Source organism: Berghia stephanieae, chromosome 2 (genome assembly GCF_034508935.2).
Source record: "Berghia stephanieae isolate SIO BIC M18660-M18661 chromosome 2, UCSD_Bste_1.3, whole genome shotgun sequence".
In the NCBI taxonomy this organism is placed as follows: domain Eukaryota; kingdom Metazoa; phylum Mollusca; class Gastropoda; order Nudibranchia; family Aeolidiidae; genus Berghia; species Berghia stephanieae.
The window spans coordinates 19,824,937-19,842,436 of NC_088361.1; the positions used below are offsets into that span (position 1 = coordinate 19,824,937).

Genomic DNA, 17,500 nt, shown 5'->3' on the forward strand with positions numbered 1-17,500 from the left:
ATATATATATATATATAGATAGATAGATAGTTCAAAGATGACGTCACTCAGGTCTTTGTTATTGTTTTTTTTTGCCATCCGCGTTTATGAGTAATGCTCACTGAACTGTATTAACCTGACTATAAAAGTTCATGGATACACACAGTTTTGTGTGTTGGTCCGTTAAACTTCCGGATGGCAACGTTATGAGCTTCTTAGCCAAGCGCATACTATCTATACTTTTAGAGCGTGGCTCAGCAGCACCCGAAAGGGTACCGAGTTCGATCACCCACCACTGCGCTGTGTGGCCTTGAGCGAGTAGTCACCACTACCTCGCCCGAGCTCAATTTGCGCCGCTGCACTGCGGCTGACGCCTGCGTTATTCCGGTCTTCCCTTGGAATAGACTCTAGAGACAAATTTCCCCTATGGGATGATTAAAGGTAAATTTAGTTACATTTATCTATACAAATAAATAGGTTTTATATTAATGTACATTATAAAATAGAGATGTTATTTGTAATAGCCAAAAGTCCACATCTCCGTAGGGGGTCCAATTAACTTAACTTGAGCTTTTATATAGCGCAATATCCACTAAACGTGCTCAAAGCGCTTTACAAGGGGTCCCTGGCCAACAGCAACACATAACATGTAGGACGAGACATGACGCCTGTCAGGCGATATTACAAATTTTTGGGACAGAGACAACGCTGTTAACGGCCAGGTACTCATTTTACAACTGAGTACGGTTAGAGAATGTGAGTAAAGAGCATTCTCCAAGGACTCAACTATGCGCCGAGCGAGGCTCGAACCCAGGACCTTCCGATCAGAAAGCGAGTGTCATACCACTAGACCACATAGCCGCACATTCCATCGGGATACAAGCCTAGGATACAATATGGCCATGGAGGGGGGGGGGGGGTCCAATTCCATCGGGATACAAGCCTAGGATACAATATGGCCATGGGGGTCCATTCCATCGGGATACAAGCCTAGGATACAATATGGCCATGGAAGGGGGGGGGGGGTGGGAAGGGGGCCCATTCCATTAGGATACAAGCCTAGGATACAATATGGCCATGGAAGGGGGGGGGGGGGGGGGGGGGGGGGGGGGGGGGGGGTCCAATTCCATCGGGATACAAGCCTAGGATACAATATGGCCATGGAGGTGGGGGGGGGGGGGGGGGGAAGGGGGCCCATTCCATCGTGATATAAGCCTGGACATAATATGGCCGTTGTCCGGTCAAATCAAACAATAGATAGATAGCGGATTGATTGCCTTACAGGGAAAGTGACCAAACGCTTTTCAACGTTTCGCCCAGAGGGCATTCACTTGATATTATAGATAGTATGCGCTTGGCTAAGAAACTCATAACATTGCCATCCGGAAGTATAACGGACCAACACACAAAATTGTGTGTATCCATGAACGTTTATAGTCGGGTTAATACTGTTCAGTGAGTTTATTTATAAACGCGGATGGCAAAAAAAACAATAACAAAGACCTGAGTGACGTCATCTTCGAACTATCTATCTGATATATTAACGCCTGCCAACTGGAAAATTAACAAAAAAATTGGAAATTTTCGGAGATGTGCGGCTATGTGGTCTAGTGGTATGACACTCGCTTTCGGATCGGAAGGTCCTGGGTTCGAGCCTCGCTCGGCGCATAGTTGAGTCCTTGGAAAAGGCTCTCTACTCACATTCTCTCACCGTACTCGTGTAAAATGAGTACCTGGCCGTTAACAGCGTTGTCTCTGTCCCAAAAATTTGTAATATCGCCTGACAGGCGTCATGTCTCGTCCTACATGTTATGTGTTGCTGTTGGCCAGGGACCCCTTGTAAAGCGCTTTGAGCACGTTTAGTGGATATTGCGCTATATAAATGCTCAAGTTTAAAGATGAAAATAAGATTGTATTTCCTATAGTTAGCACGGATTTAATAATGTTTCCTTCAAAACCGTAAGGCCCATTGAGTTGGAATTTAATCCAGGTTTCTAAAGCGTAAAGTGGACAGTAGCAATTGCTCGCTACCCTTTGGATAGGACGCTAGTCTATCGCAAAGTATTTTCCGCCAGATCTAACAGATCAAGTTACCATCCAATCGCTGCTGGGTCGACACGGGAGGGGGGGGGGGGGGGGGGGGGGGGGGGGGGGGGGGGGGGGGGGGGGGGGGGGGGGAGGTGAAAAAAAAATCTCGACTGCACCCAGGATCGATCTCGGTCCCTTTGCGTGTGGAGCGAGTGCTCTACCAACTGAGCTATCGGGACCCCCATTTCCCGGGTATCTTGGCTATTGCGTAGTGAAAGTTCTTTTGGCAAAATGTAAACAAAAAATCGTTTTGTCATCGAATAACTAGTGGATTTATTCCACCTATCCTTGCCGGCCATATTCTAATTCTTGACACAAGGTCAAAATGGAATGCTCTTCAAGGTCACGATTTTGTCGTGTTGTTTGTATGCTCTTCACACTGTGATGGCATGGTCAATGTCCCGGGCCTCAGTAGGTATGGGTGTATGTGTGTGTGTGTGTGTATGTGTGTCTATGTATGTGTGTATATGTGTGTATGTGTGTATGTGTGTGTATGTGTGTATGTGTGTATGTGTGTATGTATGTGTATGTGTATGTGTATGTATGTGTATGTGTATATATGTGTATGTGTATGTATGTGTGTGTATATGTGTGTATGTGTATGTATGTATGTGTAAGTGTGTGTATATATGTGTGTATGTGTGTATGTATGTGTATGTGTATGTGTATGTATGTGTATGTGTGTATATGTGTGTATGTGTATGTATGTATGTGTGTATATATGTGTGTATGTGTGTGTTTATGTGTGTATGCGTATATATGTGTATATGTGTGTTTGTGTATGTATGTGTGTGTATGTGTGTATATGTATGTGTATGTGTGTATATGTGTGTATATGTATGTGTATGTGTATGTGTGTATATGTATGTGTATGTGTGTATATGTGTGTATATGTATGTGCATGTGTATGTGTGTATGTGTGTATGCGTATATATGTGTATATGTGTGTTTGTGTATTTATGTGTGTATATGTGTGTATTTGTATGTGTATGTGTATGTGTGTATGTGTATATAGGTGGTATTAAGCATCTAAAATATGATATTCATTCTCCTCAATAAAACATACAAACTCAACGCGTCTGATATTTCTGGCTACAAATTCAATTTTCAGCATCTTAATCATTCCGACTTAACACCGTTTGGGACGAGGGGTCACATATAACGCATAAAGAGATGTAGGGTTGTTTGTAATGACATGGTATGCAAGGACATCGGTTCTGGGACCTTAATGGGAATGCCTTTGTCTTAGGACATCTGCCATACGACGACAACGACGACGACGATGATAATAATAATAAGACCTAGATTAACCAGATAACTTGTGCGGCTATGTGGTCTAGTGGTATGGCACTCGCTTTCTGATCGGATGGTCCTGGGTTCGAGCCTCGCGCCGCTCGGCGCATAGTTGAGTCCTTGGAGAAGGCTCTTTACTCACATTCTCTCACCGTACTCAGGTGTAAAATGAGAAACTGGCCGTTAACAGCGTTATCTCTGTCCAAAAAAAATATAACATCGCCTAACAGGCGTCATGTCCCGTCCTAAATGTTAAATGTTGCTGTTGGCCAGGGACCCCTTATAAAGCGCTTTGAGCATATTTAGTGGATATTGCGCTTTATAAAAGCTCATTTATTATTATATATTTATAACTTGGGGTCCCGATAGCTCAGTTGATAGAGCACTCGCTTCACACGCAAAGGGACCGAGTTCAATCCCGGGTGCGGGTTGAGATTTTTTTTTTTTATTTCTGACCCTACTGTCTGTCCACCCAGTGGTGAATGGGTAGCTGGGTCTGTTAGATTTGGCAGAAAGTACTTTACGGTAGACCAGCGTCATATCCAAGGGTTAACAAACAATTGCTTAATAAACTCCGGACAAACTCCGGCTCCATGGGCCTTATGGTTTCTATAGCGTGAAACGGACAATAGCAATTACTTGCTATCCTTTGGATAGGGCGCTAGTAGATCGCAAAGTACTTCCCGCCAGAAAAAAAAACGGCTTCATAACGAAAGATTTCAAATCGTGAGCTAATTTAAGAGCGTTATTTACTTTTTTTTTCACTTAAAAGTAAATCGTGAAATCTATAGATAGGATGCGTTTAGCTAAGAAGCTCACAACATTGCCATCCGGAAGTATAACGGACCAACTCACAAAACTATGTGTAACCTAGAACTTGTCCGGTTCTTACAGTTTATTGAGAACTACTCATAAACGTGGATGGCAAAAATCATTAACAAAGACATGATTGACGTCATCTTCGTACTATCTATAGTCCGGTTTTGTGAGAACTTTCCCAAATAGCCGGACATCTATTTGACCTCATTCTTATTTCAAGACAGCTTACTCTCAATGACTTTCGGACAAGTGAACTAAGCCTAACAACAACCGCCACCCATTGTAATGTCGTGGTCAGCTGTCTCCACCACTGATATCCTCATAAGCAGACCTACCAACTATTTCGAAAATTTCGTAGAAATGCGAATTTTTTGGCCATAATTGACAATTATATATAAAGATCTTTAATTCAATAGACTTCTTGAAAGTTTTGTTGCTAGAGCTACTAGTATATGAAGGAATTTAAAGCATTAATCTAATGTATTTAAACACAAATTATTGGCCATTTTTAATGGTAGTTACAATGTCTACTGTGTTGCTACTAAAAATTTTAAAATACTGAGCTTTATATAGCGCAATATCCACTTAATGTGCTCAAAGCACTTTACAAGGGGTCCCAGGTCAACGGCAACATTTAACATGAAGGACGGGACATGCCGTCTGTTATGCGATATTACAATTTTTAGGACTAAGACAACGCTGTTAACGGCCAGGTACTCATTTTACACCTGAGTACGGTGAGAGAATGTGAGTAAAGAGCCTTTTTCAAGGACTCAACTATGCGCCGAGCGCGAGGCTCGAACCCAGGACCTTCCGATCCGAAAGCGAGTGTCATACCACTAGACCACATAGCCGCATTACCCCCGAAAACTACGAAATTTTTGACATTCCAAGTAGGCAGGTCTGTATAAGACCCCGTATCAGGCAGGACAACCAACAGCTGGTCCACATTACAAGGTGACAACAACGCATTATCCTTGAGGGGTATTCTTGGACCGATACCAGGCGAATGACGAAGATTATCCCAGCCCTCCCATTGGAAAACCCTATCATTTCTTAGTAAACACGTAATCGTAATCGTTGAACAATTTTCTCTGAACGATTTGAATTATTTTTTTAAAATATTAAACGAGTACAGAATATTTCACACTTTTTATTAGTGTGAAATTTTGCATTTTATTTTATTTGTTTTTAACGTTTATTTGTTTATTGTTGTGCTGACGAAGGGTTTGTACCCGAAACGTCCATTGTCCGTTTTTTTTTTCCCCCATCCAAAGACTCTCCATTTTCACTCTACCGTTGGTATTTTCACGACGACTGGCTTCAGGCAGCCCCTACCGTTTTCTATGTCCTTAACCTTGTGTGCGGCTATGTGGTCTAGTGGTATGACACTCGCTTTCGGATCGGAAGGTCATGAGTTCGAGCCTCGCGCTCGGCGCATAGTTGAGTCCTTGGAAAAGGCTCTTTACTCACATTCTCTCACCATATTCAGGTGTAAAATGAGTACCTGGTCGTTAACAGCGTTGTCTTTGTCCGAAAAATTGTAATATCGCCTAACAGGCGTCATGTCCCGTCCTACATGTTAAATGTTGCTGTTGACCAGGGACCCCTTGTAAAGCGCTTTGAGCACATTTAGTGGATATTGCGCTATATAAAGCTCAATTTAAAAAAAAAAAATTTTAACCTTTCCCTGGAAGATGGACCATAACTTTGTGGTGTTAACAAATAATCACATGTAAGACACATTAAAGGTTTTACAATAAACCAGCTTGACTTCTTAAAATATTGTAAATAAAAATGATAATAACACTATAAAACCACTTATATTCCCCCCCCCCCCCTCCCTTCCGCCCCCACTTCCCCACCCCCATCCCCCTCACCTGTAATATTATCGATGACCTCAGTACCGCCAGGTCACCCTCGGCGGATCAAATTGACCTCTGCCCCCCCCCCCCCCCCCCCCCCCAGAAAGCTTGGAATCTTTGGCACCTTGGCATGCCATTGAGGGGTGTCAAGAGTCTGCCTTGCTCCGTTTGTTGACTCAGATCTTCGGCCTAAGCCCTCGTCACCCCCTCGATCTCAAAGCACATGATCATATCTTGTAAGCAACAATTTGGGAAATTTGAAATTATGAAATTTATGAAATTATAGTTTCACCCTAAATAGAGAAGGAGAAGATGGACAAAACATTTACAATGTGAGCACTTTAATAGAGCAATATCCGCCAATAAATGTGCTCAAAGCGCTTTTCAACGCGTTAAAAGCCAACAGCAACACTTAAGAAGAAGATTTATACATGACGTCTGTAAGTTGCTAAATAATTTATTTATTTATTTATTCATTTATTTTGATAGAGACATTGCAGTCAGTTACGGGATAAGTCTTCATTTTATACCTGAATACGATGAGATATTGTAAATAAAGTGTCTTTTCCAAGGAGTAAATTTTGCGTCATTTCATAGTGGAACTGGAACCCGGGACTTTCAGGTAATAACAAGCCAATTGGCATCAAACCACAAAGTTGAGAAGGGATGGACAAGAGAACAGACACGGAAATGTTGGGCATGTAGCTGTAGAGGGAGGGGGGGGGGGGATAATGAGGATGGGCCCGGGAAAATGATTAGGAAGTGGAGGAGGAAGAAAAGGATTAGAGGGAGGAGGGGGAGGAGAGGGAAAAAGAAGAAGAAGAAGAAGAAGAAGAAGAAGAAGAAGAAGAAGAAGAAGAAGAAGAAGAAGAAGAAGAAGAAGAAGAAGAAGAAGAAAGAAGAAGAAGAAGAGAAGAAGAAGGAAGAGAGAAGAAGAAGAAGAAGAAGAAGAAAAGAAGAAGAAGAAGAAAAGAAGAAGAAGAAGAAGAAGAAGAAAGAAGAAGAAGAAGAAGAAGAAGAAGAAGAAGAAGAAGAAGAAGAAGAAGAAGAAGAAGAAGAAGAAGAAGAAGAAGAAGAAGAAGAAGAAGAAGAAGAAGAAGAAGAAGGAGGAGGAGGAGGAAGAGGCGGAGGAGAAGGAGGAGGAGCGCAGAGAAGGAGGAGGAGGAAGAGGAGGAGGAGGAGGAAGAGGAGGAGGAGGAGGAGGAGGAGGAGGAGGAGGAGGAAGAGAAGAACGAAGAAGAAGAAGCGTTGTTATTCCACCCCTCCCCATATACAGTAATGCGTAATGATGTCAAGTTTACCATAATAATTTGATAAATAATAATGTGAAAATGATTGTAAGCATCAATTTAATTACAAAAACAGATAAAATGAACGGATTCGGATTTCCCCTTTATCAACAAAACAGGATGAATGAAACACCACAGATGAATGAGATAATGTGGTAGTGGCGTAGTTAAGATGAATAAATTACCCATAATAATTTGTGACGTCAGATTATCAAACGTAAAAGTTGTACGAAAAATTGGATTCTTAAAATAGAAATATCATATAAGTGTTTTTGAACATGTCTTTTATTCAAAGATGAAGAAATCTGAATCGATTCAGGGGTAGAATAAAATATTTCTTATACTATTGCGTTTTGGAATTCGAACTCGCAGGCTCTTACAGCGAGTGTGAACCACTCCAGGATTCCAACAAACCAAGAGGGTAATAATCGTATAATATTAATATCATTGTGCTATCGAAGACAAGTTACTAGTTTCCAAGTTTGGTGAGAATTTTAAAAAAAAAAAAACCCTTTGAGGAATTTCATTCTTCCCCACTCGAGAAATCAAAAACAAATCAACATACTTTGAACGGTGGGGGTGGGGGTGGTTTGGGTGAGGTGGGGTGTTGTGTGTGTGTGTGTGTGTGTGTGTGTGTGTGTGTGTGTGTGTTAGAGAGATAGAGAGAGAGAGAGAGAGGGGGGGGGGGGTGAGATTTCAAACCCTTTTCTAACTATTGTCCCGTTTGTTCGGGGAGAAAAATTCCTGTCTAAATATGTCATCCGTCTTTCTCACCCAACAAAAAGAGAAAAAAAAAAGTAAGAAATAATAAGAAAAAGCGCCAAAAACATTCCACTGATCCCCCCCCCCCCCCCCCCCCCCCCCCCGTTCTCCACTGTTACACGGGTACAAATTTGAATATCTGTCAATTAATTAATTCACAGCTTGATACTTTTATTTTGTGCGGCAAAAGTCTTTGAAATTGTCGGAGTGACACCTGGTAAATATTTACCTAAGTAAAGATCAAAGAGCTCAATGATTTGACGTCAAAGGAACGGCAGGCCGATTATTCATTGCGGCGACGGCGGTGGTTGTTGCGCTCTTTGGGTTAAGGTGGTGCTTCCACGGCACTGGCCTTTTTCTCTTTGGGACTTTGTCTGTCTTAACTCTTTACCTGCGATAGTTAGTATTGTTTTGTTGTGGTGGTGGTAGTAGTAGTAGTAGTAGTAGTAGTAGTAGTAGTAGTAGTAGTAGTAGTAGTAGTAGTAGTAGAAGAAGTAGTAGTAGTAGTAGTAGTAGTAGTAGTAGTAGTAGTAGTAGTAGTAGTAGTGATAGTAGTAGTAGTAGTAGTAGTAGTAGTAGTAGTAGTAGTAGTAGTAGTAGTAGTAGTAGTAGTAGAAGAAGAAGTAGTAGTAGTAGTAGTAGTAGTAGTAGTAGTAGTAGTAGTAGTAGTAGTAGTAGTATAGTAGTATAGTAGTAGTAGTAGTAGTAGTAGTAGTAGTAGTAGTAGTAGTAGTAGTAGTAGTAGTAGTAGTAGTAGTAGTAGTAGTAGTAGTAGTAGTAGCAGTAGTATCTCTATTAATTTGTCAAGTGAATCTCATAACATGTTTTGATCAACAGAACAATACCAGCGACCCGCCCCAGGCTTCACAGGGACATACTAAGAACAAAACTATTGTAATGTCCTCTTAATGAAAATCACAAGGCGTCACGCCAGAACAGATGAAATCAGAAGCCCGACTGAAAGGGTTACACAGAGAGAAAAGGAAAACTTTAATAGTTCGACATTTTTTAAACGGTGAAATGTTCTATTTTTTTAATTTTCGAACAAGGCTAATGCGTGGGGGGTAAAAACGGAAAGGATGTTGTCATACAGAGGGGCGGGGGGGGGGGGGGAAGTGGAGGGGGGGGGGGTGGAGGGATGTTGTCACTCATAACGTCGTTTGACAGGTCCGTCTTTGGTTCTTTTAACCAAAAAGAAATGCCGTACACTGCTATGTGGTCTGGTGGTATGATACTCGCCTTCTAGGGTTCGAACCCCGCCGCTCTTAGCGGCGCATAGTTAGTTAATAAGTCCTTCGAAAAGGATCTTTACTCACATTCTCTCACCGTTCTCATGTGTAATATGAGTAATAATATAAAGAATTGAGCTTTTATATAGCGCAATATCCATTAAACGTGCTCAAAGCGCTTTACAAGGGGTCCCTAGTCAACAGCAACATTTAACATGGAGGACGGGACATAACGCCTGTTAGGCGATATTACAATTTTTTCGGACAAAGACAACGCTGTTTACGGCCAGGTACTCATTTTACACCTAAGTACGGTGAGAGAATGTGAGTAAACAGCCTTTTCCAAGGGCTCAACTATGCGCCGAGCGCGAGGCTCGAACCCAGGACCTTCCGATCCGAAAGCGAGTGTCATACCACAAGACCACATAGCCGCAGTACCTGGCCTTAAACAGCATTTGTATCTGTCAGAAAAATTACCGGTATTTAAAAATTTGGCCAGGAAACTCGACTTCAAATATCGATCGACAAAAATGACCCTCTTCGTCGCAAAACGTTCAAATCTTGGACCTTGTGAGACCTACATCCGTCCCAGGTTTTAGAGTGTTTGCCAAGATGTGGTTCGTTTTATATAATTAGCCATACATTAGTCATAAACACGGACGGCAAATAACAATAACGAAGACCCGACTGACGTCAACTTCATTGCATTCTATCTATAGTCTGGTTAATACCGTAGCCATCGTAAAGTTATAGATAGTATGCGCTTGGCTAAGAAGCTCATAGCATTGCCATCCGGAAGTATAACGGACGCACACACACACAACTATGTGTAACCATGAACTTTTATAGTATGGTTAATACAGTTCAGTGAGAATAACTCACAAACGCGGATGGCAAAATATAACAACAAAGGCTGACACTGACAAAAACACTGACAAAAAATGACGTCAAAATGCCAGTCTTTTGCCACAAAAGAAAACAAATCGTGTATTCAATAGTTCAACCAATGAAATAACTTGTTTCCATGAGCTCTACTAACGACAACTCACTAGACGCTACACAAACAAAAAAAAAATGACGTCAAACTGACAGTCCTAGAGAGTTCTAGAGTCAGGCTATAGATAGTATGCGCTTGGCTAAGAAGCTCATAACATTGCCATCCGGAAGTATAACGGACCAACACACAAAACTGTGTGTAACCTTAAACGTGTATAGTCAGGTTAATACAGTTCAGTGAGCATTACTCATAAACGCAGATGGCAAAAAAACAATAACAAAGACCTGAGTGACGTCATCTTCGAACTATCTGTATGTTAACGATGGCTACGTTAATTCAGCTTAGTGAGAATTACTCATAAACATGGAACAAAGGCCTGAGTGACGTCATCTTTGTTCTATAGATAGTATGCAGATGACGTCACTCAGGCCTTTGTTATTGATTTTGCCATCCGCCATTGTGAGTTGTTCTCACTAAACTGTATTAACCAGACTATAGAGCAGTATCATTAGGTGCCCCAAACGTAAACAATGGTCTCGAAGCACATGGCAAACCACATGTTCCTGTCTTGACAGCTCACGTTCCAATGTAAATTATAGAAAAAAAATGACCTTTAAAATTTGACTGTTAGGTGGCAAAAGAAACACATATTCACAAATACTCGATCATGCATCAAATAATGTCTAGATATGGATATTTTATGGAACAAAAGGTAAAATTTATCAAAAGTTACAGTCTATCTATTTTTAGACCAGAGCAAATTATTGCGCTGGTGTGAACAAAACGAGAATTATTCGGAGCCTGATTTTCAGAATAATTTAGCCTTATATTATTATTTCTGCAACTGTTAGATTTTATGTAAACATATTTTCAATACTGAAAGCGGATTGCCTACAACTCAAACTACAAAATTGGGAGACCTATATTGTGCGTAAATTTTTCCGGTCCCTAACGAAAATCCCTAGCAACTTGTTATTGTTTACGTTTGGGGCACCTAATTTTACTGCTCTATAAAAGTTCATGGTTACACAGAGATTGTGTGTTGGTCCGTTATACTTCCGGATGGCAATGTTGTGAACTCCTTGGCCAAGCGCATTCTATCTATCCGTAATCTAGTGATAACTACACATAATAGTGTCTGGCTAAACACAATAACAAAGAGCTGAGTGACGTCAATTTCGTTCTGTCTATACAGTCCACAGCTTCTCGAAGCGTGGTCTCGCCCACAGACTAGGGAGTCCTGTATTCTCTATGGTCTCGCCCTACCATAATGAATGTTTTTGCCTGGCGTGCTTTATCTCCCCTTGTACATTGCGTTGCTAAGGACATTTGGCTGCTCTTGGTGTTATAATAATATTATTATCTTCAAATTACGGCAAAGGCCAATCATGCTATTATTACTGGATTCGGTTTTAGTAATAATTTCCTGATGACTTACAAAGCAACAAACATCTTATGTCCTACATGTTAAGTGTCGCTGTTGGTTAGGGAATGGACGGGACCCTTTGTAAAGCGCCTTGAGCAAGTTTAGTGGAAATTGCACTATATGAAAGCTCAAGGTTCCCTGTTTTGTTTTCGTTTTTACTGATGATATTATTATGTCCCTATGAAGGACCAGGCCAGGTAACACAAATCCGACTTCACAGTCTTAGTATAATGTAATAAGTTATCATTTTATGTTGATTTTTTTTTTTTTTTTTTTTTTTTTTGGGGGGGGGGGGGGGGGGGTTTATTGTCTGTAGATTTTTTTTCTTTGGTTCGATTGTTTCTCCCTCGATATCAGAGATTGACTGATAAAGGAAAGGCCAAACGAATATTAGACAGATATCACATTTCACGAAGTGTAGGTACTGAACTGTTCATATTGCCACAACATAGTAAGCAAGAGTACATTCTCATTCTGATCGTTTAGTTATATTGAGCTACTTCCTGAAACATAATAATAATAATAATAATAATAATAATAATAATAATAATAATAATAATAATAATGATGATGATGATGATAATAATAATAATAATAATAATAATAATAATAATAATAATAATAATAATAATAATAATAATAATAATAATAATAATAATACTTTATTGCATCCCAAAAAGGACATTTTTTGTACAGACGTGTTATAACTTACACACATGCTGCGCTGCGCCCCCACCCCAGGCGCTTAACAAGGGATCCGAAGTTAACAACAACACATACAATAATAGTGACTTGAAGCCTGTAGGGCGCTAAGTTTATTGTTTTTCTTTCTTTTTTTTTTTTCTTTTTTAGAGAGAGAGAGAGAGAGAGAGAGAGAGAGAGAGAGAGAGAGAGAGAGAGAGAGAGATCCCGTCGCCTAGGCATTCCATGAAGGAATATATAGATAATTCATCAAACAAGATGTCTGATGTCAACAGGAATCACCCATGTTGCCCAAATTAGCAAATCGGTGGATAATAATCTTGTATAAGGAGAAAAAAAAACGGCTTGAACTCGGGACCTTCCGGCCACTTCACCCCCTAAGATAAGTAATAAGTAATAAAGTGTGTATGAAACAGTGCCAGACAAAGCAAGAAAGAAAAAGGTTCGACCCCTAGTCGAGGTGGACTGAATGTTTGGAATGTTGTTTTTTTTTCCTCTTGTATTTTTCTTTCTAACCTTGTCTGGTATTTCCTCATTCACACATTTTTCCAGGCATAAATTAAATATGTTTTGTGTGTTCAAAGATATTGAATTCGTGGTATGTTTGAGTTAGGACACTGACTGTCAATACAAAATTAGCATGAAAACCATAATATCATTCATTCTCCGAATACCAACACACATGCAAAGGGGGGGGGGGGGGGGGGGGGGGGGGTGCGGGGGCTGAAAGAATGTGGATGGAATGGAATGATTTCAAAATGGGTGGACAAGTTCCCAATGATTCCCTGACACCATCGGGGGAGGTGGGGGGGGGGGGGGAAGAGAAAAAAGAAGAAGAAAATTTTGGCCAGAAAACTCGGCCTTCAAATTAAATTATATCGATCGATTAAAATGGCCCTCATCTTGGTACAACTAAAAAACCCTAAGAACCTGGGAATTCGCGAAGTTTCGGGTTTGAGAGTTTTTTGCCAAGATGAGGGTCATTTTAATCGATCGATATTATTTATTTGAAGGACGAGTTTTCTGACCAAAATTTTTTTTAATGTGTTTTTTTCAGACAACGGTAGTATAGGGAATGTAAGAAAAATGCGTGGGAATATTATTAATATATTATTATGTGGGACGGAGGGGGAGAAGGGGTGGGGTGGGGGGGGGGGTCATATCCTGTGTATAAAGTAATACACAAAAATAAATATAGATAGAATGCGCTTGGCCAAGGAGTTCACAACATTGCCATCCGGAAGTATAACGGACCAACACACAAACCATGTGTTACCATGAACTTTTATAGTCTGGTTAATACAGTTTAGTGAGAACAACTCACAAACGCGGATGGCAAAAACAATAACAAAGGCCTGAGTGACGTCATCTGCATACTATCTATAAAACACAGCTTCAGAAAAGAACATTATAATATTATCAAACACGGAACATTTCGGGTTCAAAACCTTTCTTCAGCCAACAACAACAACAACAACAACAACAACAACAACAACAAAAAAAAGACCCCAAAAATACAACAAACCCACCCCCCCCCCCTCCCCCCCAAAAAAAACAAACAATGAAACGTTACTTGACAAATGGTTATGTAAGTCAAATGCGTCGTCTGTAATAGATACGTCAAACTTGACAATATGTACGTGGATAAAACATCGTAGCAATTATAATATAACATTGCACCTATCCACAATAATAATAATAACAATAATAATAATACTAGTAATAATAATAATAATAATAATAATAATAATAATAATAATAATAATAATAATAATATAATAATAATAATAATAATAATAATAATAATAATAATAATAATAATAATAATAATATACTATACGAGAAACAAAATGTTACGTCACCAAATTACTCTCACTCCTACACAAACAAACAAACAAACAAACAAACAGAAAGTGACATCATCAAGCTTTGTCAAGTCCCTGTCAACACTCATCGTTTTGGGGGCTTTGAAGTTGGCGTAGACTAGACGTTGTCATGAAACACAAATTTAATTGTTACACCGGCTTGTCGCGGCATTTGACTATGCATTGTTTGTGTCTACCAATAAATGCAGACATGCCTAGAACTACGAAAAATTCAGTAGAAATACGAATTTTTGGGTCCAGCTACAGAGCAAAGTTCGCTTCTTTAACACAATAAACCTTAATGTAGGGAAATTTTAGTTCCTTAGATCCTATATTCAGATCTTAGGAGCATTTTGGACCATGCTGAGGGCAAATTATTCATTTCTAAAGCAGACTTGCCAACTTGAAATGTAAAAAAATCGTAGTTTTCAGAGAGAAGAAATAGAAGTCACTGTAATTAACTTTACAAATTAATATTTTACATTTATCCGTATTAAATATGCCTTCAAAAGCCTGAATATATGCTTTGTGACATCAATGTTTTCTTTTTATCACATTGTAATGAATCAAAAATGTCTATTTATTTCTGTTGTTGAAGCCAAAAAATTCGTATTTTTACGATTTTTCCGTAGTAGTTGGGAGGTCTGCTAAAGCTATTTAAAGTGAATTTTTCTGGGGGGGGGTTCCGTGTTATCTGATTTGGTCTCTTTTTGAAGCTGTTACTTTCATTTTTTTTTTTTGTTCGTGATTTATTTTGCCAGGAGTGTACGTCAGAAAGGGTCATCCAATTCCCATACGCCTATGCGATGGTGTCATTTGCAGAGCTGCCAAATTGACGTATCCAAGCGTATCCAGAGGGAGAAAAAACACCCATAAATTTGATCATGTTTTGACTTTTACACATTCTGATTACAAGGCATACGAAAAGTTCTAGCCAGCATGAAGAATAAAAAGTAATGATTTTATTTGTTTAGAACCGTTGCCGGGCGGCGTGACATCAGACTACTGAATCCAATTACCAAAAGACGTTAAGATGGTTAATTATTACTTCAAGGATTTGATATTTTAGCTGCTTTTATCCACGGTAACGGGATATGATTTATCTGGGTCATTGGAAGATATAACGACATGTACTCCAGACACTTGATCAATAAATGAACTTTTCCCACGAACTTGATAGCACTGAAAGTATCTCTCTCTCTCTCTCTCTCTCTCTCTCTCTCTCTCTCTCTCTCTCTCTCTCTCTCTCTCTCTCTCTCTCTTCCTTTCTCTCCCTTTTTCTTTCAGTCTTTCTTCTTTCTCTCTCTATCTCTGTTTCTACCTATCGCTATCTATCTATCTATCTATCTATCTATCTATCTATCTATCTATCTATCTATCTATCTATCTATCTATCTATCTATCTATCTATCTATCTATCTATCTATCTATCTCTCTCTCGCTCTCTCTCTCTCTCTCTCTCTCTCTCTCTCTCTCTCTCTCATTCCCGCTCTCATTAACAAACAGAAATACGCACTCACACCCCCCCCCCCACACACACATATATATATATATATATATATATATATATATATATATATATATATATATATATATATATATATATTAAAAGTATAAAATGTACTGCCTTTCTCTGAAAAAAAACCCAAGTTCGAGAGTTTTTGACAAAATGAAAGTCGTTTAAATCGACAGATATTTATCTTCTTAAGGACGAGTTGTTTGTTGTTTGTTGTTTGTTTTTGTTTTTTTTTTTTTTTTGTTTTTTGTTTGTTTGTTTTTTGTTTGGTTTTTTTTTTTTTTTGTTGTTGTTTTTTTTGTTGTTGTTGGTTTTTTTTTAAATTTATTTATTTTATTTTTTTTTTTTATTGTTTCAATAACCCAAAATGTTTAAAATGTATTTTGTCAGAGTTCTAACAGACACATCAACAGCAACAGCAAGAGCAATGGACTCACCTGTTGAACAGCAAAAGCAGCAATGAGTTGGAACAGCAGCAGCGACAACAACCTGAAACAAAAAAACGAAAAGAAAAATAAATAGATATAAATATAAATAAAGATGAAGATAGTTCCATTGAAAGACTGGGATTCTAGAGATTTCATATCAGTATGAAAAAAACTGGAGAAATCACAAGACTTCCAGACCTGCATACTGTTACGATAAAATCCGTAAAATTACGAATTTTTGGCTCCGATTTCAGAACTTCATGAGCATCTTTTGGTCATTAAAACGAATAGAAAATGATTTTTTTTTTAAATTGAGCTTTTATATAGATAGTATGCGCTTGACTAAGAAGCTCACAACATTGCCATCCGGAAATATAACGGACCAACACACAAAATTGTGTCTAACCATGAACTGTTATAGTCTGGTTAATACATTTAAGTGAGAATTACTCATAAACGCGGATGGCAAAAAAAACAATAACAAAGGCCGTAGTGACGTCAACTTCGATCTATCTATAGCACAATATCCACTAAACGTGCTCAAATCGCTTTACAAGGAGTCTCTGGCCAAAAGCAACATTTAACATACAGGACGGGACATGACGCCTGTTAGGCGATATTTCAATTAACGGCCAGGTACTCATTTTACATCTGAGTACGGTGAGAGAATGTGAGTAAAGAGCCTTCTCCAAAGACTCACCTACGCGCCGAGCGAGGCTCGAACCCAGGAGCTTCCAATCCGAAAGTTAGTGTCATACCACTAGACCACATAGCCGCACAGCAGATGCCAGACTATATAATTTTAACCCTCTCCTTACCAACTAATTGAAAATCGTCACATTCGTTACGATACAACCAATATTTTTCTTATTCAAATTTCTTTTGTACATCATAAAATTTAAAGAAAAGGAACAGTGTGTTGTAGAGCATGTTTTGCTAAAGAAATTATGTATCGCAAGAACTTTACTGCTATTGTGTTTGAGTGATTAAAAATATATGTATGTGTTATTTGGGTGTGAAAATTTGGGGAAAATCCTGAAAATGGCTGGTAAGGAGAGGGTTAAGTGTTATATTTAATCGCCGTGATGGTAAATTGTTGATATTTTTTAAGCCAATTAAAGCGACTACAATTTTAATCTCCCAAAAATACGATTTTTAACATTTTTCATTCAAGTGGCAGGTCGCTTCCAGAGATATCATATCAGATGTAAAAACACTGTCGAAATCACGTGACTTCCGGCA

The 17,500-nt window shown here is 39.2% G+C and overlaps 1 protein-coding gene across 8 annotated transcripts in view; it reads right to left on the bottom strand.

The window, feature by feature from the left end:
- Nucleotides 1-17,500, bottom strand: part of LOC144964446 (fibroblast growth factor 18-like) — a 162,726-nt gene that overhangs the window by 51,396 nt on the left and 93,830 nt on the right. For all 8 annotated transcript variants that reach the window (XM_078898710.1, XM_078898712.1, XM_078898711.1 and 5 more), the window contains one exon: nt 16,268-16,319. In XM_078898710.1, coding sequence (XP_078754836.1) covers nt 16,268-16,319 — 52 coding nt within the window. The remainder of the gene's footprint in view (nt 1-16,267; nt 16,320-17,500) is intronic.